Consider the following 25,387-nt stretch of genomic DNA (forward strand, 5'->3'; position numbering starts at 1 on the left):
TCAAAATATACCCAGAACCCAACCAGCTCCACTCTGTTAAATGCCCCTCGTCTAAGCCCCTATCATTTCATCACAGATGTTGCTACTGGCCACTGGTCTCCTAAGTGACCTCCCCATATACACTCTTGCCCCTTCTAATCCAATCTTTTAATTTTTAAGTTTATACTTGGGGCAGGCACTCTGGCCTATCCAACTGCTGCTCTAACCCTTCCTACCTCCTACCTGGAACCTTTTGGTGGACTCAGGAAATCTGGCTACCCCTTCCCTCAGCCCAAGAATGGCCATGTAACCCACTTCTAATCAGTGGAATTTAAGGTGGTATCTGTCATAAAGTTTCCAGGAAAGAATATCATCCCTGTTAAAAAGTGAAAGACATGTGAGGCAAGTCCCCACCCACCCTACAGCAACATTTGGACATTGTCGTATGCTTGGAGTTATGGCAGCCATAGCTGTGGCAGAAATATGGCAACCATGCATGTAGCTGGAGAACCACCTGGAGCCCCAACATCATTAACTATTGAATTTACTAATCTTGAAACCATTTAACTTTGGACGCTTTTGTTAAATGGCAGGGGTCAGCAAACCCTTTCTTAAAGGGCCAGACAGTAAGTAGTTTAGGCTCTGTGATCCATCTCTGTCTTACTCAGCTCTGCCCTTGCAGGGCAAGAACAGCCATAGCCAATACTTAAGTGAATGGGCATGACTGTATGCCAAGAAAACTTTACTGATGAACACTGAAGTTGGAATTTCATATAATTTTCAAATATTTCCAGAATGTTCTCTTTTTTATTTTTTCAACTATTGAAAACATTTTCAATGGTTGAAAAAATAAAAAAAAATTCTCAGTCAATGGGCTAGATAAATATAGGCAGCAGGCCAAAACTGGCACACAAAAGGCTGTAGTTTGTCAATGCTTGATGGGGTAATAAAAAACCTATCCTTATATCTCTTTCTTATTTTCTTACTTGCAGCCAAGAGTACACTAACTGATTCAATGGCCTCTTTTTCCTTTTTTTACTTTCAACTTTTATTTTGAAATATTTCAAACACTAAAAAGTACAGAATAATAATATAACAGGCCTCTATGTCTCCACTATCCAGATTTAACCAATGATAACATTTGTCTATATTGCTTCAGATAATTTTTAAATAAATAAAGCTTACCAAATAGCTGAAGGCTAAATCCTATTCCCTTCCCCTACAGAGGTACCAGATACCCTGAGACAGGTTTGTATTCTTTCACGCACCTTTGTACTTCCATGTACTGTGTATGCATAAACAATATACCCCAGTATTTTGTATATTTTGAAACTTTACATATATGCACTGCATATAGCTTATTTTCAATTTCCTTCTCCCCTCAACATTATCCATGTTGATACATGTAGAGTTGGTTAATTCACTTTTTCCACTGTGTGAATAAGTCACAATTCATCCAGCTTGTTCCCCAACTAGGAAAAAAGTTGTTTGTTTTTCTATGGTTTCTCTCATGTCCAAGGAGGTTTGCATTAGAATGTTCACTGCAGCAGTCTGTATTGGCAAAACTCTGGAAACTATCAAAGTTTCTCGACATTTCTCCCCTTTGTTCATTAGGGATCTCTTCTAATAATTGAGATTTCATCATGTTCCTATCCTGTCCAAAACCTTTCACTGGCTCTCTGTCACCAAATCTCCTAACCCTTAATCCTGTGCTTCTGCCTCTACTCTCTGTCCTTGAAGTTCTGCAGCTTTGTTCCAGACAAAATGAGTTCATGTCCACCTCTAGGCTTTATTGCAAGTTTTTCTTTGGCTAAGTATAGTACTCACAAGGCCCTCTGTGTCCTGAGCCTGCCACCTCCTCGCCCCCAGACCCTCTTACCCTTTCCCACTTCGACATCATACTTTATGCTCTGTCCTGTGCCTGATGTGCTCTCCTCCCAGCTCCAACTCCACTTCCACTGCCTATTGCCAACCCTTTTACTTCCCCCCACACAGCTAGGAACCACTTCACCAAAGAAGCCTTTGATGAACTTCCCTGACCCTAGGGGAACTAACTCCTGTGTGCCTCTAGCACAGCACCTGTGGACATCTATTAGAGCCCTTCTCAAAAGGGAGTGCCCCTACTTACTTGCTTTTTCCCCTCTCCACTCTGGTAGCTGGTTGCATTCAGACACCATATCCTTCATGCCTTTCTGAAACCCCGCTCCCTCTCAACCACAGATTTGGCATATGGAAGGTACTCGCTAAATATTTGATGAATTGATTTCTGGATGAATGAATCAAGTCTTATCTCTACTGTATTAGCTTCCAGAAAAATGAACTCAAGAATTATGCAGACTAGGATGTGACTGGCAGAACTGAACAGTATTGAATCTAACTGACTCTTCCCCATGGATATTTGAAATCAATAAACACTGCTATTTTATAGCCTCAGAAGCTTTACTTTAGCTTTATTATTCAACCAATTATTGAATTACCCTGTTTTCTTAAAATTCATTTAAATCTATTCTGAAACATGAACAATAGACTCGATTATCTCATTTTACTTCAGGAAGACTTCTTGTGAAAGTATATAAACTTTTAGAAAGAACAAATTATATCTAGTAGGGAATGAATTTATAAAAAGGAAGACCAGATACTGACTAGTAACCTAAACCAGGGAGGGATAAAACAGTTAATATTACCTCTAAAATGTTATAATTGGACCCTTATTCATGAGACTGATTACAAGTTAGTAATTTAATTTTCTTTACTTTGAGGAAAATACTTGCTTAGTACTTTAAGCCAAAGCAGAAGTCCTTATGTGGTGCTTAATGGAGTTATGACACTGAATTTCACATGTCTCTTGTGGAAATCAATCTTGCTGTCTTACAAACATGACATGAATCTAAAAGCACCTTGTTTGCTGGAGACCAAGAGGAACAATATAGGAAAAAAATTTAAATATCTTAATTTACCCTCTGGAAATCCCAGAGCTTAAATATCAGGGCCATTTGGGAAAGCAATGTTTTAAATATAGTATATACTTCTTCTTTTTTATTTTTTAAAATTTATGTTTCAATTACAGTTTACATTAAATATTATTTTGTATTAATTTCAGGTGTACAGCAGAGTAGTTAGATGATCATACACTTTACAAAGTAGCCCCCACCCCACCCAGTATTTCCAGCACCTGCCTGGCAACATACATAATTATTACAATATAATTGACTATATTTCTCATGATGTATTTTACATCCCTGTGACTCTTCTGTAACTACCAATTTGTACTTTTTCATCCCTTTATCTTTTTCTGGCAGTCCCCCAAACCCTTCCCCTCTGTCAACCATCAGTCTGTTCTCTATACTTATGGGGCTGTTTCAAGTTTGGTTGTTCAATATAAATATACTATATACTTCTTAAATAGATAGCACAGAATAGCATTTAACACTCCCTTGAACACTCAACATTATCCCCAGAAACTGTGTGATACTGAAGGAGGCCAGCCTGGGAGGTGGAGATGGAAGTGCCACTTGGCTTTTCCATGATTTGCTGTGTGACTCTCATCAAGCTACTTTCCCTTTCTGGGCCTCAAATGTGCAATGAAGATTGACACGAGATGATTATGAAATATCAGCTGTCCAACAACGTCAGGTGTTTGTCAAGTTTTCAAGCACGTGTAATTTTGTTAGTATCTTACAAAAGGAATATAAGCAGTTCACCCAGTGCTTTCTGGAATTTGGTAGGCTAGAGACATATGAATTACATTAAACACAAATGACAATTATTAGTCTTATTAAATATTGTCATGGCATATTTTAATCAGACTAGGTTCTGATGAAATAATAAGTAAATTGTTTCTAATTACTGGGTCTTATTTTTAATGCCCAATCTTCTAGATTTTTCTTCCCCCTGATGTGCTCATCTGTTTTACTGTAAAACAATAATTTCAACACTCCTGTCACTCTGAGTATCCACTTCTACAAATGTAGACACAATTAATATACTTATATATCCATAGGGGGATTTGTGTCCATAAACTATGTATGAAAACTATTCCAGAACACATTGCCTAAAAGCCCCTCACACAATGACAAATCACAACTGATTTGGTGGAAAATTCCTCTGTGCATTCAAAGCCTGAAGTACTGCCAGAAGGGGAGAGAATCTATAAAACAATGTGGTTGGGCTAGACTGAATGCACAGGAAATATTATTTAAAAGACCCTTAACTAGGTGGGCAAAGAATGAGCTTACTCACCAGATGAAGTTAATAAAAGATCCTTTGACCAAGATTTCCATGACAAAGCTCTGCTAATTTTCTCAAGAAGAATCTGCCTCAGTGGTGAGTCACTGCCCTTTGCAGGCATTATTTAAACAATATGAGATAGGAGAAAAGGCCACAATTTAGATCAATGCCGTCTTTGGATGACAGAGTGTGTGAGTCACCAAATAAAATTAATGCTGAAGCGTGGTTACCATTTTTGCTGTATTTACTCTCCCCTGATAAATTCTGTGTGTATCATATTCAACGAGATATTTCAAGAGAGTTGGTTGCTAGGTTTCAGCCTCACTCACAGTTTTTAATTTTAGAACAGAAAATAAATCTTGAAAATTTTCAAGATGGCAATATTAAGTTTACCATGAGGCAATCAAAGGGCTGAGATGTCTGTATATTGACAGAGGTCACTCTAGTGACATAAAATAAAAAAACTAAAAGAAAGCCAGAGTTGCAAGGACTTTAGAAATCATTTTAGCCATTCCTCTTACTTTATAGAAGACACTGAGATTCAGAAAGGGAAGTAACTTTTCTAAGTGACACATTTGGTGGCCAGAAGGGACCAAGACACAGATCTTCTGTCTCCTTGACCAATATCTTTCTCCCAAATTGGACATTCATGATTTATATGTTTAGTCTGTAGACTTTAAGCTTTACAAAATGTTTCTTCTTACTGGTAATGGAAAGTAGCAGCAAAGTTAACAAGATGAATTTTAAAAATATTTTTAAAGTTTCTCAGGTTTTTAAATGTCATTAAAATATTTATTATAAAATGTGCCTTAATACCTCACAAAAGAAGATATGCAAATGGAAAATAAACACATGAAAAGTTTAAACTCATATGCCATTGAGGAACTATAAACAAAAACAATGAGATACACTGTATAAGCATTAGAGTGGCTAGAATCCAGGACACTGACAACACCAAATACTGGTGAGGATGTGGAACAGCAATTCCATTTCATTGCTGTTGGGAATGCAAAATGGTACAGCAGTTTTGGAAGATAGTTTGGCAGTTTCTTACAAAAGTAAACATACTCTTACCATAAGATCCAGCAATCACTCTCCTTTTATTTACCCAAAGGAGTTGAAAACTATGTCCACACAAAAACCTGCACACAGGTGTTTATTTATAGCAGCTTTGTTCATAATTTCTAAAACCTGGAAGCAACCAAGATGCTCTCCAGTAAGGGAATGGATAAACCTATTGTGATGCATCCAGAGAAAAGAATATTATTGGAAGCTAAAAAGAAACAAGCTCGGAAGCCATGAAAAGATATGAAGAACCCTAAATGCTAAGTGAAAGAAGTTAACCTGAAACAGCTACATACTGTATGTTTCCAACTATATGACATTCTGAAAAAAAGCTAAGCCATGAGACAGTAAAAAGATCAGTAGTTGTCGGGATTCAGAAGGAGAAGAGATGAAGAGCACAGAGGAGTTTTAGGCAGTGAAACTATTTTGTATAGTACTGTAATGGTGGATACATGTCATTATACATTTGTCCAAACCTACAGAATATTCAACACCCTGAGTGAACCCTAATGTAAACTATAAACTTTGGGAAATGATAATATATCAATGTTGGTTGATAGGAGAAGCTGGGAAGAAGATTAAGGGGGTATATGGGAACTCTTTATACTTTACACTCATTTTTTTTGTCAACTTAAAATTCCACTAAAAAAGTCTGTTAAAGAATTTTAAAATGTACTGTGGTTTTCATTTAGTACCTTATACAATTCAAATATTTTTAATAACTTTTTTAAAAGATTTTATTTATTTATTTTTAGAGAGGGAAGGAAGGGAGAAAGAGAGAGAGAGAGAGAAACATCAATGTGCGGTTGCTGGGGGCCATGGCCTGCAACCCAGACATGTGCCCTGACTGGGAATCGAACCTGGGATACGTTGGTTCACAGCCCACACTTAATCCACTGAGCTACTCCAGCCAGGGCACAGTTCAAAGATTTTTAAATAGGAAGTTCAACACAGTCCATTGGGCCAGTTTACAAGGAACAGTCTCTTAGATTCTCAGAAAATACACTAAATATCCTTTAGAACATGAAAGATAATGACTTTACCCCAGAGATGCTGTTACTTAGTACACAGAGATCTCATTAAGCACCCCAAAACAAACTGCATATTCATAATTAAATATTTGACATATCAGTGCTTATTTTGTTAAAATAATTACATGCATTTTAACATGTGGTCCAGGTCCAGAAAGCTTGCTTCTATAAAATGTGACAATTAAAACATCTGTTGTTTCTGGTTAGAAGGGTCCTCCTGAAATAGCCATCCCAAGGGTTTATGCTAAACCTCTGAGATTGGAGATAATCATAAAGTTATCAGAGGGAGGAAACTGATTACTATTGGTAAAATCAAAGCTAAATAAACAGATAAAAATACCACCTGTTATTATGGAATTAATTACAAATTAGACTTTGAAACCCACTGCATTAACAGAAACAACACACACCATCTAGAATGAAAACTACATCTATTTCTGATATATAAAGAACCATGTGTTTGAATGATATAAAATACAAATAATATACATTCTGTAGAAAACATTATGTCAAGGGCAGATATAGGTCCTAATTCTGGAGGTTACCCTGCCACCAGTGTGGGGTAAGTCCTTTGCAGCACTGCACCTGACCCCCAGGACTCCCCCTCCATGGCAGGCTCGGCTGCCTCAGGGGCTCAAGGAAACAAAAAACATATACTAATACCAAACTCAATAGAAAGAATGCTAAAAGTGACATAATATGGAATGACATTTATTCACTCAACACATGTACTGGATACCTATTTTATGCCAGGCACAGAGCAGGGTACTAGGTGCTCAAATGTGAGCAAAACTGGTCAATGTTACATCTGCATGGAAATGCATGGGCCACTAGAGCTTGCCGAGGCAGAAACTGGAGTAGGTTTCAGGCTGGTTGAGAATCAAATCATGAAGCTCCCCTGGAACTCTCTTAAACACACAATTGGGCAGTTGGTGTTTTGAGGAGCCAGCAACCTATCCAGAGAGCTACAGTCATGGGGTTTCAGCTTCCAGAGTCTGTCCACATTCCCCAGGGCCCCCTTCCTCCATTTTGAAAGCCAGAGTCCTTCTCAGATCCCACCACTGTGACTTCCTCTTGTACATCCCTCTTCCACTTTTAAGAGCCTTATTAGTATCCTGTGACAGCCATAGTGTATTACTACAAACTTCGTGGTTTAAAACAATGAAAATCTATTTCACAGTTCTTGAAGTCAGAAGTCTAAAACCAAGGCATTGGCAGGGCTTTGTTGTCTCCAGAGGCTGTAGGGGAGGATCCTTCCTTGCCTCTTCCGGCTTCTGCAGGTGCCAGGCATTCCTTGGGTTATGGCTGCATCACTGCAGTTTCTCCTTTCTTCACATAGCCTTCTCCTATGAGTGGGTCTATTTCAAACTCTCTCTCTCCCTCTTATAAGAATGCATGTGATTGCATCTGGTTATCAGGCATTATCAAAGATTATCCCACCAGTATAATCCAGATAAACTCCTTCTCTCAAATCCTTAAATCAATCGCATCTTTTCTCATATAAGGCAATATCCAGTCTTTTGTCATATAAGGTAATAATCATAGATTCTAGGAATTAGTAAGTGAATATCTTTGGGGTGTGATATTTCAGCCTACCACAAGATAATCCTAGGTACTCTTTCTCTCTTAAGGCCAACCAAATAGCAATATTGATTCCATCTGCACATTTAATTCCCCTTTACTAGGTAGGGGGACATATATACAGGTTTCAGGGAGTAAGACGTGAACACATTTGAGGAGTCATTATGCTGCCTACCACACTATATGGCATGTGTCTTAGACTGAAATGTGTCCCCACAGAATTCATACGTTAAAATCCTAACCACCAGTACCTCAGAATGTGACTGTACTTGAAGACAAGGTCTATATAGAAGTGATCGAGAGAGGTCATTAGGGTGGGCTCTAATTCAATATGACTGGTGTCCATATAAGAAGAGGAGATTAGGACACATGGACAAACACAGAGGGATGACCATGGGAGGACAGAGTGAGAAGACAGCCATCTGCAAGTCAAGGAGAGAGGCCTCAGGAGAAATCAACCTTGCCAATACCTGGATCTTAAACTTTCAGCCCCCAGAATCATGAAAAAGGAGTTTCCTGTTGTTTCAGCTACCCAGTTTGTGTGTGTTACTTTGTTATGGCAGCTTAAACACACTAAACAAAATAACCAAAGCAGGAGAGCTACTCTTCTATCATGTTCACAGGTTCCATCCATATTCAGGGGGAGTGGAATAGAAAAGGCTTGTATACCAGGCAGTGGGACTCTTGGGGATATCTTCAAATTCTGCTTACCACAGCTGTAAATCCTCACCAGACCCTTTTGCCAAGTCACCTGGAAGAACTGGTTTACCTTCTGCTTGCTCCATTTGACTGATTTTTCTATTCCTTTCCCACTCAATGTTTAATCTTTAAAAAATATTTTATTTATTTTTTAAGATTTTTATTTATTTATATTTAGAGGGGAAGGGAGGGAGAAAGAGAAGGAGAGAAACATCAATGTATGGTTGCCTCTCACACACCCCCTACTGAGGACCTGGCCTGCAACCCAGACATGTGCCCTGACTGGGCATCAAACCAGCGACCCTTTGCTTCACAGGCCGGCACTCAATCCACCAAGCCACATCAGACAGGGCCCAATATTTAATGTTAATTCTACTTGGTTCAAGGTGGGTTTGGAGGGAGGAGTAAGCCAAGAGCAGAGGCCCAGGACTATGTCTCTAGCAAGAAGCAGTAGAAATACTGGGGCGGGGGAGGGGGAAGGTGTGTTGTACTGAGTTTGTTGTACATCCAAGTTTTAGGAAATAAATGGAATATAAAAATGTGAACAGCCCAGGCCAGGTGGTTCACTTTGGTGGATCAAACAGATAGTGGATTTGATCCCTGATCAGGGTGCATACGGTAGTCAAGCTATTGATGTTTCTCTGTCACATCAGTGTTTCTCTCACTCATCCTTTCTAGCTCTAAAATCAATAAACACATCCTTGGGTGAGGATAAAAATAAATGTAAACAGATTTCATTTTCACAGGCCCCCAAACACTTTCATTTTCTATTGCAAATATTTTTTATTTCTTCTCAAGTTTTCTTAAAGTTTATTTTTCATTATATTTGACGTAAAATATGCTATTAGTTCAGGTGTAAAACAGAGTGATTAGATGTTAATATACCTTACAAAGTGATCCCCCAATAAGTATAGTACCCACATGGCACTATACATAGTAATTACAATATTATTGACTATATTCACTATGCTGTACTGTACATCTTCGTGACTATATTTTTGTTATGCTATTACAGTTGTCCCAATTTTTCCCCTTTGCCCTCCTCCACCCAGCCAACCCCCTGCTCCCACAGTCAGTCCCCAAATCATTGTCCATGTCCATGAGTCATTCATGAATGCTCTTTGACTGATACCTTCTCCTTCTCTCCACAATTCCCTCCCCCCACCTTTTCTTCTGGCAGCTGTCAGTCTGTTCCACGTTTCCATGTCTCTGGTTCTGCTTTGCTAATTACTTTATTTTGTTCATTAGATTCCTCTTATAAGATCATATAGTATTTTTCTTTCACCAGCTAGCTTATTTCACTTAGAATAATAGTCTCCAGTTCCAACTATGCTGTTGCAAAAGGTAGGAATTTCTTCCTTCTTTCTGCTACATAGTATTCCATTGTGTAAATGTACTACAGTTTTTAATACACTCATCTACTAATGGGAACTTAGGCTGTTTCCAGCACTTGGCTATTGTAAATAGTGCTGCTATGAACATAGGGGTACATAAGTTCTTTTGAACTGGTGTTTCAGGATTCTTCGGGTATATTCCCATCAGTGGAATTGCTGGGTCAAAAGATGGTTCCATTTTTAATTCTTGAGGAAACTCCATACTGTTTTCCACAGTGGCTGCATCAGTCTCGATTCCCACCAAAAGTACACTAGAATTACCTTTTCTCCACATCCTTGCCAGCATTTTTTGTTTATTGATTTATTAATGATAGCCATTCTGACAGGTGTAAGTTGATACCTCATTTTGGTTTTAATTTGCATCTCTATGATAGCCAGTGATATTGAGCATTTTTTCGTAAGTCTCTGGGCCCTTTGTATGTCCTCCTTGGGGAAGTGTCATGTGGATTGTATACCCATTATTTAATTGGGTTGTTTGTTTTCCTGGTGTTGACTTGTATGAGTTCTTTATATATTTTGGAGATCAAACCCTTATCTGATGTATCATCGGCAAATATGTTCTCCCATACAGTCAGTTCCTTTTTCATTTTGATGATGATTTCTTTAGTTGTGCAAAAGGTTTTATTTGATGTATTCCAGTTTGTTTATTTTTTCCTTCCTTACCCTTGCCCTAGGAGCTATATCAGTAAAAACATTGCTACATGAGATATTTGAAATTTTACTGCCTATGTTTTCCACTAGAGCTTTTATGGCATCATGACTTATATTTAAGTTACATATATTTAACTTATTCTGATAAATAGTGTAAGTTGGTGATCTAGGTTCATTTTTTTCATGTACCAGTCCAGTTCTCCAATACCATTTACTTAAGAGACTACCTTTACTCCATTGTATGCTCATGCTCCCTTTGTCAAATATTAATTGATCATAGAAATATGGGTTTATTTCTGGGCTCTCTATTTTGTTCCATTGGCCTACATGTCTATCGTTATCACAGTACCGGACTGTTTTGATTGCAGTGTCCTTGTAATATAATTTGATACCAGGTATTGTGATCCCTCCAATTTTCTTCTTCTTTCTCAAGGTTGCTGAGGCTATTCAGAGTCTTTTATGGTTCCATATAAATTTTTGAAATAGTTGTTCTAGATCTGTAAAATATGCCATTGGTATTTTCATAGGAATTGTGTGAATCTATAGATTGCTTTGGGTAGTATGAACATTTTGATGATGCTGATTCCAATCCATGAACACAATATATGCTTCCATTTATTTATATCTTCCTCATTTTCTTTCTTAAGTGTTCTATAGTCTTCTGAGTACAGGTCTTCCTCCTCCTTGGTTAAATATATCCCTAGGTACTTTATTTTTCTTGTCACTATAGTAAATGGGATTCCACGTCCCCGCCACAACTTCTCTTTCTGATAGTTCATTGTCAGTGTACAAAAATGCCATTGGTTTCTGAATATTGACTTTGCATCCTGCTGTTTTCCCAAGTATACTTATTAGGCAGAATACTTTCTTGGTGGAGACTATAGGGTTTTCTATGAACACTATCATGTCATCTGCAAATAATGACAGTTTTACTTCCTCCTTTCCAATTTGGATGCCTTTTATTTCTTTTTCTTGTCTGATCACTGTGGCTAGAACTTCCAGTCATATGTTAAATAAGAGTGGTGAAAGCAAACCCCCTTTACTTGTTTCTGATCTTAAGTGAAACACTTTTAGTTTTTTCCCCTTGAGTATGATGTTGGTAGTAGGTTTCTCATATATGACCTTTATTATGTTGAGGTGTGCTCCCTATTTTCCCACTTTGCTGAGGGTTTTTATCATAAATCAGTGCTGGATTTTATCCAATTCTTTTTCTGCATCTATTGATATGATCATGTGATGTATGTCCTTCCTTTTATGTGATGTATTATGTTTATTGATTTGTGAATATTGTACCATCCTTGCATCCCTGAGATATATCTCACTTCATCATGGTGTATGATCTTTTTAATGTATTGCTGTGATGCAGACACTGGCCCACAGTGTCCATGTCATTATGGATGAAATGAGACATTCACATGGACTACCAAGTCCGATGAAGGAAAAGGGACAGCATGGCTTTCCTCTCAAAGGGAGCAAAAGCCTCGGCCTCTGCTATGACAGGCCTTTATTTCTATCTCAGCACATTACATGACAGTCCTCATTTACTATGCACAGGTTTGCTTTAGGTGGTTACCTTTTACGGAAAACAAAGGAGTCAACACTGCTAATCACATTACAGAAGAGGGATATTTGCAAATGAAAAGGCAAAAGTGGTTGAATGGGTTACACTCATCCTTGGAAGGTTTAGCATGGATTTTAGGAAGTTACTTTGCAGTAAATGTCCTCAATTCAGGGTAAGGGAGTTTTTTAGCAAGAGCAAGGCTCAAAGTGGCCTAGGCACATTGCAGGCCTGATTCCCCATGGGAGAACCTATCCGTGGGCGTGGGTTCTGTGCATCTCTGAGTGGGAGCTGGGCCCACACCACACAGAAAGTTCTCCTACATTGCTGGATTGCTAATTTTTTTGAGGACTTCAGTATCTATGTTCATCAGAGATATTGGTCTGTAATTTTCTTTCTTTGTTGTGTCTTTACCTGGTTTTGGGAGTCTTCCCTCTTCTTGAATTATTTGGAATAGTTTGAGAAGGATAGGAGTTAGTTCTTTGAATGTTTGGTAAAATTCCCCTGTGAAACCATCCAGTCCAGGGCTTTGTGTGCCTGGACTTTTTTAAATTGTGCTTTAATTTCACTAATTGTTATTGATCTATTCAGGCTTTCTGTTTCTTCTTAATTCAGTTTTGATAGATTGTATGTTATTAGAAATTTATCCATTTCACCCAGGTTGTCCAGTTTCTTGTCATAGAGTTGTTCATAGTAATTTCTTACAATCCTTTGTATTTCACTGGTATCAGTTGTTACTTGTCCTCTTTCATTTCTGATTTTATGTATTTGGGTCCTTTCTATTTTTTCTTGATGAGCCCGGTTAAAGGTTTGTCAATTTTGTTTATGTTTTCAAAGGACCAGCTCTTGGATTCATTGATCACTTGAATTGTTCTTTTAGTCTCTATGTCATTTAATTCTGCTCTGATCTTGGTTATTTCTTCCTTCTACTTGCTCTGGGTTTTGTTTGTTGTTCTTCTAGTTCTTTTAGATGTAGTGTTAGGTTGTTTATTTGAAAAATTTCTATCTTTTTTAGGTATACCTTTATTGCTATGAACTTCCCTCTCAGGACTGCCTTCACTGTGTACCATAGGTTTTGGGTTGTTGTGTGTTCATTTTCATTTGTTTCCAGATACTTTTTGATTTCTTTCTTGATCTCATTGTTAACCTATTCATTATTTAATAACTTGTTATTCAGTCTCCATGCATTTGAATGTTTTTGAGTTTTTTCCTTGGGGTTGGTTTCTAGTTTCAAGCCATTGTGATCTGAGAAGATACTTGACATGATTTCAATTTTCTTGAATTTGTTGAACCTTGTTTAATGTCCTACCATGTGGTCTTTGAAAATGTTCCAAGTGCATTCAAAAAGAAGTGCATAGCATCAGCCACATCCTTATCTCCATGCACAGTATATGTATGTACTTCACATTGTCTTATTCATTTAATAAATTTGTTTAGTCTGCAGAGAACATTGCTGGGAGACTCACCAGCATCAAACCCCTCTCTCAGATTGGCCACCCAGTTATCTACCTAAATTAACCAGTACAATCCCCAAGTTACTGATTTGGGACTGAGTACTCGCCCACATATAAACCCACCAATGCCTGGCATTGTCCGGCCAAAGTGATTATTTCACAAGTGGGCAGAGTAAAGTCCAGGGGGGTTACTCAGTGGTTGGACCTATCTGTACTGTGCTGATGAAGCCCTGGAATGACTGCAGTCATTCTGTCATCATGAGGAAGGGAAGCCTGAGAACTTTATCAACACATTGAGAAGGACATGCAGAGGGGATAACAAAAACAGAGCAGGAATACACTAATTAAACTGTGCCAGTGGATTAACCCCATCTCTAGTCTTTTCCATTGTTTAAGTTAGTTTGAACTGCACTTTCTGTTACTTGCTATTGACTAAAACAAGTGCCAGGCACTGGGGATTTAGCAGTGAACAAGGTAGTGCCTACCTTCCTGAACTTATGTTTCAGTGGAGTGAGGAAGATAAACAAATAATTTTATCCAATACTACATGTTATGAGATTAGGTAGTCAGGAAGGCCTCTCTGGGGAGGTGACACAAGACTTATGACCAAAAGGGTCAGAAAAAGCCAGCCCTGGAATGATCTACAGATGGTACCAGGCAGAGGGAACAGGCTATGCAAAACTGTGAGGTAGGAGTGAAGATGGGAGATTTGGGAAACAAAGATCCCATAGGTTGGCAGATGTTGAGCAAGGGGAAAGGGAATGAAATAAAGGTAAGTTGCCTTGCTTATAGGCTGTGTATGGAGTCTGGATGTTACCCTGAGTAAGACTGGAAGCTATTTGGAGGATTTTGAGCAGATGTATGGCATACCTGATTTAAATTTTGTTTAGCTATTTATAATTGTTTTACTTTGTATCATATTGGGGTGACATTGGTTAATAAAATAATATAGGTTTCCGGTGTATGATCTGTAATATATCATCTGGGTATTGTATTGTATGTTCACCATCCCAAGTCGAGTCTCCTTCCATCACCATTTATATCCCCTTTATCTTCTTCTACCTCTCCCCACCTCCCTTTTCCTCTGGTAATCTCGGTACTGTTGTTTGTGTCTGAGTTGTTTGTTGTAGTTTTGCTTAATCCCTTCATCTTTTTCATCCAGCCCTGCAAGCCCTCTCCCCTGCAACAGTCTGTTCTCTGAGTCTGTTTCTATTTGTTAGTTTTTTTGTTGTTGTTGTTCATTATGATCTAATATTTTAAAAGTCATCATCAAGCTTCTTTCTGGTAAAATGACTATGGGAACAAGAGCAGCAGGGAGCAGTTAAATGCATCAAGTGAGGAGTGAAGCTGATCTAGACCAAGGTAGTGGCAGTGAATGTGTCAAGAAATTGGACACAGAATGTAATTTCTAATATTCATTCCCTCAGGGTGGCTGGATACTCCTTTGGAGGGACACATCAACTGAGTCACCAGGGTACGTGCAATTGTTCTGCACGGAAAATCCTGTTTTCTAAAGGGTTAACCTAGATACACCTTTAATGGGCAAAACAGCAGGGTGTATGCAAAATGAAGTGGGAAGATGTAAGCAGTGAGAGGGAAAGTATTTGGGGGCAGGGGAGTTACTCTGCCCCCCAAAAAGTAGATATGCCTAGGAAACCATTTCCGGTTTGCTCCATTACTTCCTTTACTTTAGGAAACCAGATTGACTTAAACTGTGTTAGGTTTTCCCTCTCTCGAAAGACCACTGCAGTGAGGATTCCAAATAAGGGGAAGGCATCACAGGGGCAGCATGGTCATTTCTTGGCATGACTAAGCTATTTATTTCTAAGTGGACTGTTCCCTGTACTACAGTTTTCATTTAATGAAATTTATTAACAGTGAAGCAAAGTGAATACAGATGGTCAGGGATCCAGTAAGGTCACCTGATTTTAAACTGAAACTTCAATATAGCATTATACAGGATTTTCCCTTTGCCCAATAACGTACCTGCTATTTAATGCCTGCTTTATACAAATATCTTCAAGTCCAGCATTAAAAACATATATACACAATTCTTTTTAAAAAGATTTTATTTTAGAGGGGAAGGGAGGGAGAAAGAGATGGAAACATCTGTGTGTGGTTGCCCCTTGAGCACCCCCTTCTGGGGACCTGGCCCACAACCCAGGAATGTGCCCTGACTGGGAAACTGGTGACCATTTGGTTCACAAGCTGGTGCTCAATCCATTGAGCCACACCAGCCAGGGTACATACATACACAATTCTTGATCTCTACCAGCAGTTCTCAACTTGGCAGTATCAGATCACAGCCTGTTACAAATATGTATTCCTGGTCCCTGCCCCCAGAGGTTATGACTCAGTAGGTCTGGGCAGTAAATCCTGTGAAGTTGATTCTAAATTTCTGCAATATAATTACCCTTATTAAGTTCATGGACATTTTATAACCTACTTTTAACATAAATACAATTGTATATAATCTGTATATTTTGATACTAAGATATCTCAAAAATTTTTGGAAGTGTATAGGATTTATTAATAAGAACTAGCTGGATCCGTCAGAAGTGCAGGAAGGAACTGGAATAAGTACAGTCAACAGATGGCTAGAAGACAGAGGACAAGAGCACTGGCATGAAGGGTGCCATGCTGGATATCACCAGGAGCTGACTAGTATTTGAAGCACATTCACTCCTAAATGAATTTTCTTAAAATACCACAGGACAGGGAGCTGCTTTCTTTCCCCCACCGCCACAGAAATTCTGATGAGCCAACTGCAGATGGAGCCTCATCAGCCCTTCCTAAGTACTCCTCACAGCCCCCCACCAGTTTGAGCATCTCTGGTCTACATTTACTGCATAAAAGCTTACTCTTGACAGTTCTGTACATATTCTATACAGTATAAACAGAGAGGCAAACAAATGTTAAAAAACAAAGAGTTTACTCAATAGAATTGTTATTAAATCAGGACACATCAAAGTGGCATTACAGATACCCTTTTAATGACAACAGATAGTAAATTTATACAGATTATGGGCTAGAACATAATGAATATAAAGTCCACTCAGATAATGGTTAAAAAGCATCACTAACAAAAGAAAATCTGATTCAAGTGGCTAAAGAATTCAAGTCCCCCATTTCGATAATTACACACAGCTTTCATCATAGCACATCTAAAGCCTTCCCCTAGTCATGGTACTATTCAAGTCTACAGCATATTCAATGACTCCAGTGATTTAAAGATTCACACTTTTAAGCATCAATGTCAAGAGACATCAGGTAAAAAGGTTCACTAAGCAAAACTCAAGAATATGTGAATGTTCTTTGCAAACTGTAAGGTGCTGTGCAGATGTTGTTAGCTATTGCTATTATTACTGTTCAGTGACATTTCACTGAACCTGAGAAAAAGGAAGACTAGTTTGTGTAACTGACAGATATGACTTGTAGAACATCTTAAAAGAAATGCAAGCCCAGGCTGGCGTAGCTCAGTGGATTGAGCTCGGGCTGCGAACCAAAGTGCCGCAGGTTCGATTCCCAGCCAGGGTACATGCCTGGGTTGCAGGCCATAACCCCCAGCAACCGCACATTGATGTTTCTCTCTCTCTATCTCCCTCCCTTCCCTCTCTAAAAATAAATAAATAAAATCTTAAAAAAAAAGAAATGCAGATATTACATTCAAGTACACGTAGCAAGAAAAACAGGCAAGGAAACCATGGATAGGAGTGATGGTAAATTGAAGAATTCTAGATTATTTTAATAAATATATAAGGGATTAAGCTATTCATAGATTACATGTAATATTTATCATTAGGTTCCCAAAGTCCCTGAAAATAACTTATTTTCTCAGGGGACACTTTCCTCCTGCAAAAAAATAAATAAAAAACTTGTGAAGTTATTAATATGCTGCTTCAGTTCAGCTCTTACAAAATGAGTCAAGTGTGATTTAATAAAATTGAACTACTCTGGTAGAGAATGCAGAGTGCCTGACAGCAGAGAAATCTGCTGCTGACCTAAGACAAGTGACAAGTTGGTACCATAGCCGAACTATTTATGAAAGGGTCCTAAGAGCAGTCTACAACTTCACTTAAGCATGAAACAATAAACATGAACTTGTCTGGGGACAAGACATACAGTTAAAACAGGATTTCAATGTTATGTTTCATGTACCTTCAGCTTTCATCTTTCCTTGGACACACCTTATTTAATTGTTTTTACTGGTCTCCTTGGGTAGTCTACAGGTATACATAAAATTTATGTGAAAATGGAAAATGAATACCAAAAAAGTCAATCAGTTGCCCCTTTTGGCAAAGCTGATGAGATTTTTATGATAAAAATAGTCTAATTATTACAAAGTATTTCAGTCAGATTCCCAGGAAACACAGGGTGGTTGTTTTTTTTTAAGTTAATGGTTTAAATTTCTCCAGTAACAACTCAAAACTGAACTTTGCTGCTACATGTAAAATGGTATCCACTTGAAGAACTGATGACATCAGATGCATTCTACAGAAGACTTCAGTTTTCAGCACAATGGGAAAGAAAGATTATATTCTGGGGGGTAAACTGGGAGGTACGGCCAGGAAGGCAATATGTTACAGTAAATGGGGTTAAATCAGTAGTTTGTGCTGACATTTTTAAGTTACACTCCCTTCTTGTGGTTATTCTTACAATCAGTTTTCAAACAACATATGCCTACCTTAAAACATGTATGAGGGCTCAATCATAGCTTTTCTTTCTATACATCCTGAAGTATGTATGTGGTGCAAGAGAAAACTAGTAAAAAATAAATCTGTATGTCAAATACCATGTTATTTCAACAGTAGCAAACTAACGAGTTTACAGTTGAAACCCCAGGAAAAAATGAACTGGTTTGAAAACAAATCTATTGTAGTAATCCTAAATATCAACCCTAGCATCTAATTCTAAATTTGAAACATATGGTACTTTTTTTCAAGAGGAAATTACAACTGCTTTTGCATGAATCCCTGGTTTAAATACTTGCAGAAAAATAGTCTTATCATTATCTACTTAGCAAATGTTGAAAATCAAACAAAATAATCCAACATTGGATATTAATATTTTACAAGTAGCATAACATTGCAAAAGTATAAGAAAAACTTTGGCATTATAGAAAAAGAAATTAGGTAGATAACAATTCTAAGTACAACAAGGCATCTAAACAGGGGACTATATAGAAATCTACTACACAGTATCCCACATTTACTAATTTCATTATTAAAGCTGTATAATTTTATACTAAAACTGTAGTCTTTTTTTAGGAAAACACTTTACATTTAGAATAACTGCTTAAAGACATTTTAAACTAGACATTTAACTAAACAAGAATCCAATCCATCCAATTGCACAACATTAAAAATAGGAGTGAACAAATTGGTAATGGCAAACAGGAATTAGCAATAACAGGAAATTTGAAAAATAAGATACCTCCTTAAAAGAATAAAGGTAGAGTGTGTGTGTGTGTGTGTGTGTGTGCACGCGCGCGCGTTTTTAAGAAAATGGCCACTGATCACTCCTGTGGGGAAAAAAAATGCCAATAGCTGTCAGGAAAAGTTGGCAGGATTTAAACTTAATCCAAATGTTCAGTGAATACTGAATTACCATTAAGAAATGCACATAGGTTGTAAACCAAAATACTGGTTATCTCCAGGTGGCAAAAATATAGGGAATTTAAATTTTCTTCCTTTTTAAATATGCATTTTTCTAGGTGTGTTTTTAGATTGCATACAAATAGTACCAAGTGGTTAGAAAGAACAGACTAAAGATACTAAAATAAAAACACAAGGTCTTTTTCTATCATAATGGGCCTTAAGAATTATCTAATTATACATACCTGGGAAATAACAGGTCTGATTAAAAATACTAGACTAGAAATACTAAGAATACTTTCTGGATAATAAAAACAATCTATTTTCAAGATTGTTCACACTACCTAAGTATGCAAAAATAAACATTTAAAATGTAAATCCCTATCATATGCATTATAAAAACAGTAAGAAAAACAAATTTAAAGGGAATTTACACAAACCTGGTAATTAAAGCATAACTTTATTATTGAACAAGAGCAAAGTAGATTATATTAAAGAGTTGGTATTAAAGCACAAGCTGGCTTTCAAGGGGGCTTTAGGGAGCAGGCCATGGTCTAGGAAGCTAGCTCTACTTTGCTATTGAGATCCTTCAATTAAGCAGTTCGTGTAAAACAGGTGGAATTCAACCTAGTTTTGCCATGAAATAACGTAATGAAAGATTCCTTCTGACTAGGGATTACATTTTATTTGAGATTTTTCAGTGACATTCAGAATAATTCCAGCATCCATAATTTAAACAATTTTCCATAGGAATTTACAACCCAAAATCCAATGACCTGGTACTTTCATAATAGTTAGGGAAAGTATTTCAGCAAAAAATAAAGTTTTCATTTGTCTCACTGTGTACGTATTAAGAGAGCCAGAAAAGTAAAACTCAAAACCAACTAAACAACAAAATGCTACAGAATATTTTTGTTGTAAAATAATCAAATTCTTTACAGAATAATGTGTAATTAAACATACTTATTTGTAACCAATTTAATTTTTCCAAATTCTTATTTGCAAATGAGAGGCTCATACAGTTAAAATCAAGGATACAAACCACTATATTAGAAGGATCAAAATTTACATTAGTCAATTGTGACTCCTTAAGATAAAGATTTTAACATGTCCTTTCAACTTTATGGAAATCATCAGTATCCCAGAAACATTTGCTATTTAAAAATATCAATGTAGTGCTATGAAAAGATGATGTTCACTTTAATCCTGTTTGCCTTCACGCCACTGTCGTGAACCTTCATTCCAGGCCACATAGACAAAGAGAGCCAGCACCACGTGGACAGCAACCACTGCAACAATAGCAGCATAAAAATAGCTATCCCTATTGGACATCCCAAAGGCACCTATAAAGAGAAAAATGTTTTCATTTTATTCCAAAGTATATCAAAGTACAAAAAGCAAAGCATACTAATTTTTATTAGCTATATATTTATTCAATTAGTCAGGGAATTAAAAAGTAACACTTTGGGTGATGATAAAGCAAATATTCATTTAAAGATTTGAATACATTCCTTCTATATATGAAAAAGTTTATTTTGAATGTGAGCTGTTAAGTATCATTTTGTGGCACATTCTAAGAAATGTGCCATGACAAAAAGGGGACTTTATTTCCTCTTCCTTCCAATGTCTGCCACCAAACACATGCTCCCCCAAATCCTGCTCCCATGTCAATTAACTCTTGCTCCCAAAGGGATATTAAAACTATTTCATAAACTATTCCACAAACTATTTCATAGAAAACTACAAACAAATACAATGTCAAGCTGAGGTGACTACAAGTGATAAAAACATTCGTTTTGTGAAGTAGAACTCATTGTGAGCAACATTATATTTGAAATATAAAACAGATGAAAGAAGCAAACTTAAGAATACCCAGTTCACATCTATAGAGACATCCTAAAAGCACAGTACATGAATATAGTAATATGTCTATAAAAATAGGATTACCTTCAAACACATAAGATTTAGAGGTGAAATATAACCCAATAGGTACAGTGATCATTAAAGCTGTGAAGAACAGGAGAGTCTTCAGGGTAGATGCTAATGAACTTTCATTTCTGGAATAAGGTAAACAAAGAGAAAATCAGAACCTGCATAACACTTCTAATCCTTCTTGTGTCTATAAACACTATATATACCCACAGAGAAGATTCTGAAAACCTTGCTCCTGCCTTGGAAGCAGTGGCCAGAGGAAGAAGAGGAGAGTCAGGGACTCAAAATTGAAAGATCTTGGAGACCCAGCTGCAGGCTGACCTCCAAGAGACTGTCATTCATACCCAGTGTGAGAAAAAGTATCAAAGTGTTAAAGTAGTTTGTAATCTCCAAAGTGCTATGCAAATGTACACTGTAAGTACAGAATTTACAATGGAGGTAGCAAGAGAGAAGATACACAGAAGACAACTGATGACTAGATGAATACATCACAAACAAGATATGAGAATCTCCAAAGAAAAAGCAGAATAGAACAATCTGGATGCAGCTGAAGGAAATTTACTCAATTTATTTTTAATTAAATAGCTATAGTACAATTTAGATGGCCTTCGAGTAACATGGGTGCATAAAAAGTTTGATGTCAAAAACTTTCTCTTCACTGAATTCTATTTGTCCACAAGCTATTTTCAAACCAAGGAAATATTCCAATGGAAAAACTTTTGTTTCAGAATACAATTAAAACTACTCTGAAGAAAGTAACCAAGCTTTGAAAAATCTATAAAGAAAAATAAGTCCAATAAATGGCTACTTAAAACATTAACAGGAAGCCAGCCCCTTGCTTGGCCCTGGCGCCGCTTGCTCCCTGGCCTAGGCTGTCTTTACCACCTGTGTGGAGGGCATGGAGGGCGTGGAGGGCATGGAGGTGAGGCTCCTTGCACTGACTCTGCCCTGACTGCCTTCTAGGGTATCTCCCCAAGCCAGGCTTCTCGTGGCTCCCTGTCCTCTCCCTTGGCTTCCTGCCTGTCTTCCTGCAGCAACCAAGTGCTCAGGAGGAAGATGGCGGCAAGGTAGGAGGGAGCAGATTCCACTTCCCCGTACACACGGGAGAAAAACCTAGCTGATCTGCGGCGGAACAGAGCAAACAATCAACAGTACCCCAACATATATGAAAATAAGAGACCAGAAACTGTAGCAGACAGCAAAAAAAAAAAAAAAAAACGACGGTAATGAGAGTGTTTCAGGACAACAAGGTCCCTGGGACCAGTGCGGGCAGCTGCAGCCCCAGGCCCAGCACCCGCCGGGTCTGACACAGGGTTCTTGGGAGAGAGCTGGGTCAACTGCTCCCTCTCCAGCCAAACAAGGTTTGAGCAGCACTGGAAGTGACCTGGATGCTTGAAGTCACAGAAAGGGGGATAAGGACTAAGTGGCAAACACACAGGGGCTGTGAGCACCCATGGAGTCTGTGCACACTGGCTTGGGAGAGTTGAGAGTTGCAGAGTGACAGGTCCTGACCCCAATAGTCACCGGTCTGATTGGAGACTTGGGCTGCGTGAAAGGTCAAGCTGCTGTACAGAGTGGCAGGCTTGAGTAGGAGAAATTTCTCAAAAAAAAAAAAAAGTGAAAAAAAAAGAGACACTATTTGGGGAATTCCCCTGCAGAAATCGCTACTGCCACCTCCCCACTCAGCTTGATAGCACTTCCAAGGGGACTCCGGAGGCCCCGCACACCTCATAGCACTGGGAAGGGTGCACACCCCAACCTGTGGAGCCAGAGACAGCCTGGTCAAGTACGCACACCCAAAACCCAGGGAAAGTGCACTCTGCAGAAGGTCCCAGCCAACAGCGGTAACCCCGGGGAAAGTGTGCTCTGAGGAAGGCCTAGATCCCCACACACAGGGCCCCATGGAGAAGCACCAAGCTACATCTGAGGAGAGTGCTTGAATGCCAAGCTCACTGAGTGCTGATCGGGAAGGGAGAAAAGCCCCACAGCCCCCTGCAGCCAGCAAGACCAGAAAAACTGGCGTGGCCAGTTTGAAACCACCAAGAGGCTTTTTTTTTTAAGTTTTTTTACTTTTTAATTTTTATTATTTTTTATCTCTTAATCCCTTTTCCCTCTCTCTCCTTCTTTCTTGTGTTATTCCTTCTTCCTTTCTTTCTTTCCAATTTTATCTCTTCTTCCTTCGTTCTTCTGCTTTTTTTTTAATACCCACAAATGAGACAAAAAAACATTGAACTGTGAAAACTCCAGACTTGGGCTGAAAGAGGGGGCATCCCAACAGCTGACACAGTGAGACAAATTTTACTTTGCTACTACAGAGAACCTGCAAGTTACTGCATTATTTGTATTATTATTTTTTTCATTATTCTTATATCTTTTATTTTAATAGTATTTTTGTATTCCTCTTCTTTCTGTTTAGTCTTCTTTGCTTGGCTGCTTATATGATTTAACAGGTGTCCCCTGTTCTCTTTCATAGTGTATTGCTAATTTACTGTTCTTCACTTCACTTGTGTTCCATTAGCACACTACTGAAGGTCCTATACTCCCTATTCTTGCTGTCCAGATCACATAGATTCTGTCATATGATTGTTGCTCTAATATTACTGTAAATAATAGCTGTTCCATACAATTGTAAATACTTCACAACACCCCCCCAGATCTCAGTTCACTTCACGGTTTCCTGAACTCTATTACTGTAGTGGTTAACTCTATTCTCTCACACTACACCTATTTACTATCGTTTACTCTCACCTTACCTCAGAATCTGACCTCCCACAACCTCACTGCTTTCTAGATCCAACTCACAAACTTCACCTCCCCAACAAGAGTCTTATCTTCTTTCCACCCTTTCTAAAAAGTAGATAATTGGGTGGAATAAAATGGTTAATACGATACATAGCCAAAGGATTTCCTATCTCTTCTCTACCGGCTGCTACTGTAAATATCATAGAATACTCACTTGCTGTCTTAAACCATATTGCCTTCCCCCTCCAACTGATCACAAAAAATAGGTGGAAGCTGGGAACATCAGGATACCACTGGAAGAGGAAACCCAACAACAAAGGAATCATCAACAGAGAACAACAGAAAGTGAAGGAGGGAGTGGAAGCCACACTAACCTCAATCCAGGACCTATCTGGAAATACAACTAAACAGTGGAGAAATTACCCAGAACAAACAACAGAACGAGAGCAAGAGAGAATCCTCAAAATCTTGTAAACATGGAAGAAACAACTTCAACAAAACCTGCCTTCACCAGCACAACAAAATACAAGAGGTGGTCACGGACAGAGTGACCCGAAGTTAAGCACCTGATGGGAAGGACCCACCAAAGAAAGACCCGACAACAGTCAAAGCCCCAAAACAAACACAGAGCTAACTAAAAGGACAGCCCAAGACCAGTGAGCTCGGGAGATCAAGGAGACTGCACCACTGGATCTCACAGGTATTCTACCACAGAAGTTCACACCATAAACCCAGGGAGCCAGAACAGATCCATTTAAGAAGCTGAGGCTAACAAAAGGAGTCTCACAAACAATGGTAAGACAAAGAAACAATTCCCAAATGAAAGGAAAGGAGGAAGCCTCAGAAAGAATGTTAAACGAAATAGAGGCAACTCAACTATAAGACACTGAGTTCAAAGCAATGGTTATCAGGAAGCTCAATGAGCTCACAGTGAATTACCAGAAACTACAATGAGCTCACTGCAAAGTATATCAACATGAAAAAGGAAATAGAAACTATCAACAAGGGCCAAGAGGAAATGGAGAATACAATTTCTGAACTGAAGAACACAGTAGAAGGAATCACAAGCAGGATCAATGAAGAAGAAGATTGAATCATGAGCTGGAGGATGAAGTAGAAAAAAACACCCAGAAAGAGCAAGAAGACGGAAAAAGGCTCAGAAAGAATGAAAAGGGATTAAGAAAAATGCAAGGCAATATGAAATGTAATAATATCTGTGTAAAAGGGATACCAGAAGGAGAAGAAGAGCAAGGGTAGAAAACATATTTTAAAAAGCAATGATGGAAACCTTCCTTAATTTGATGACAGAAAAAGTTGCACAAATCCAGAAAACACAGAGTCCAAATCAAAAGGTACCCAAAGAGGTCCACTTCCAGACACATATAATTAAAATAGCAAAATTCAAGGACAAAGACAGAATTTTAAAGGCAGCAAGGGAGACACAGGAAGTAACATACAAGGGAACCCTGATAAGGTTACC

General features: G+C 38.2%; 1 protein-coding gene across 5 annotated transcripts in view; it reads right to left on the bottom strand.

Annotated features, from left to right (window-relative positions):
- The window catches only part of LOC114505158 (vacuolar ATPase assembly integral membrane protein VMA21), a 226,465-nt gene that overhangs the window by 193,630 nt on the left and 7,448 nt on the right, over positions 1-25,387 (bottom strand). For 3 of the 5 annotated variants that reach the window (XM_036017007.1, XM_028523069.2, XM_036017008.1), the window contains exons 2-3: positions 21,181-21,290; positions 18,021-20,576 (exon numbers count right to left, since the gene is read on the bottom strand). The exons of the other annotated variants lie outside the window; for them this stretch is intronic. In XM_036017007.1, coding sequence (XP_035872900.1) covers positions 20,434-20,576; positions 21,181-21,290 — 253 coding nt within the window. In that variant the 3' untranslated portion in view covers positions 18,021-20,433. Of the gene's footprint in view, positions 1-18,020; positions 20,577-21,180; positions 21,291-25,387 lie in introns of those variants that run through there. 5 annotated transcript variants of the gene reach the window in all.

The sequence above is a fragment of the Phyllostomus discolor genome, chromosome X (genome assembly GCF_004126475.2).
Source record: "Phyllostomus discolor isolate MPI-MPIP mPhyDis1 chromosome X, mPhyDis1.pri.v3, whole genome shotgun sequence".
In the NCBI taxonomy this organism is placed as follows: domain Eukaryota; kingdom Metazoa; phylum Chordata; class Mammalia; order Chiroptera; family Phyllostomidae; genus Phyllostomus; species Phyllostomus discolor.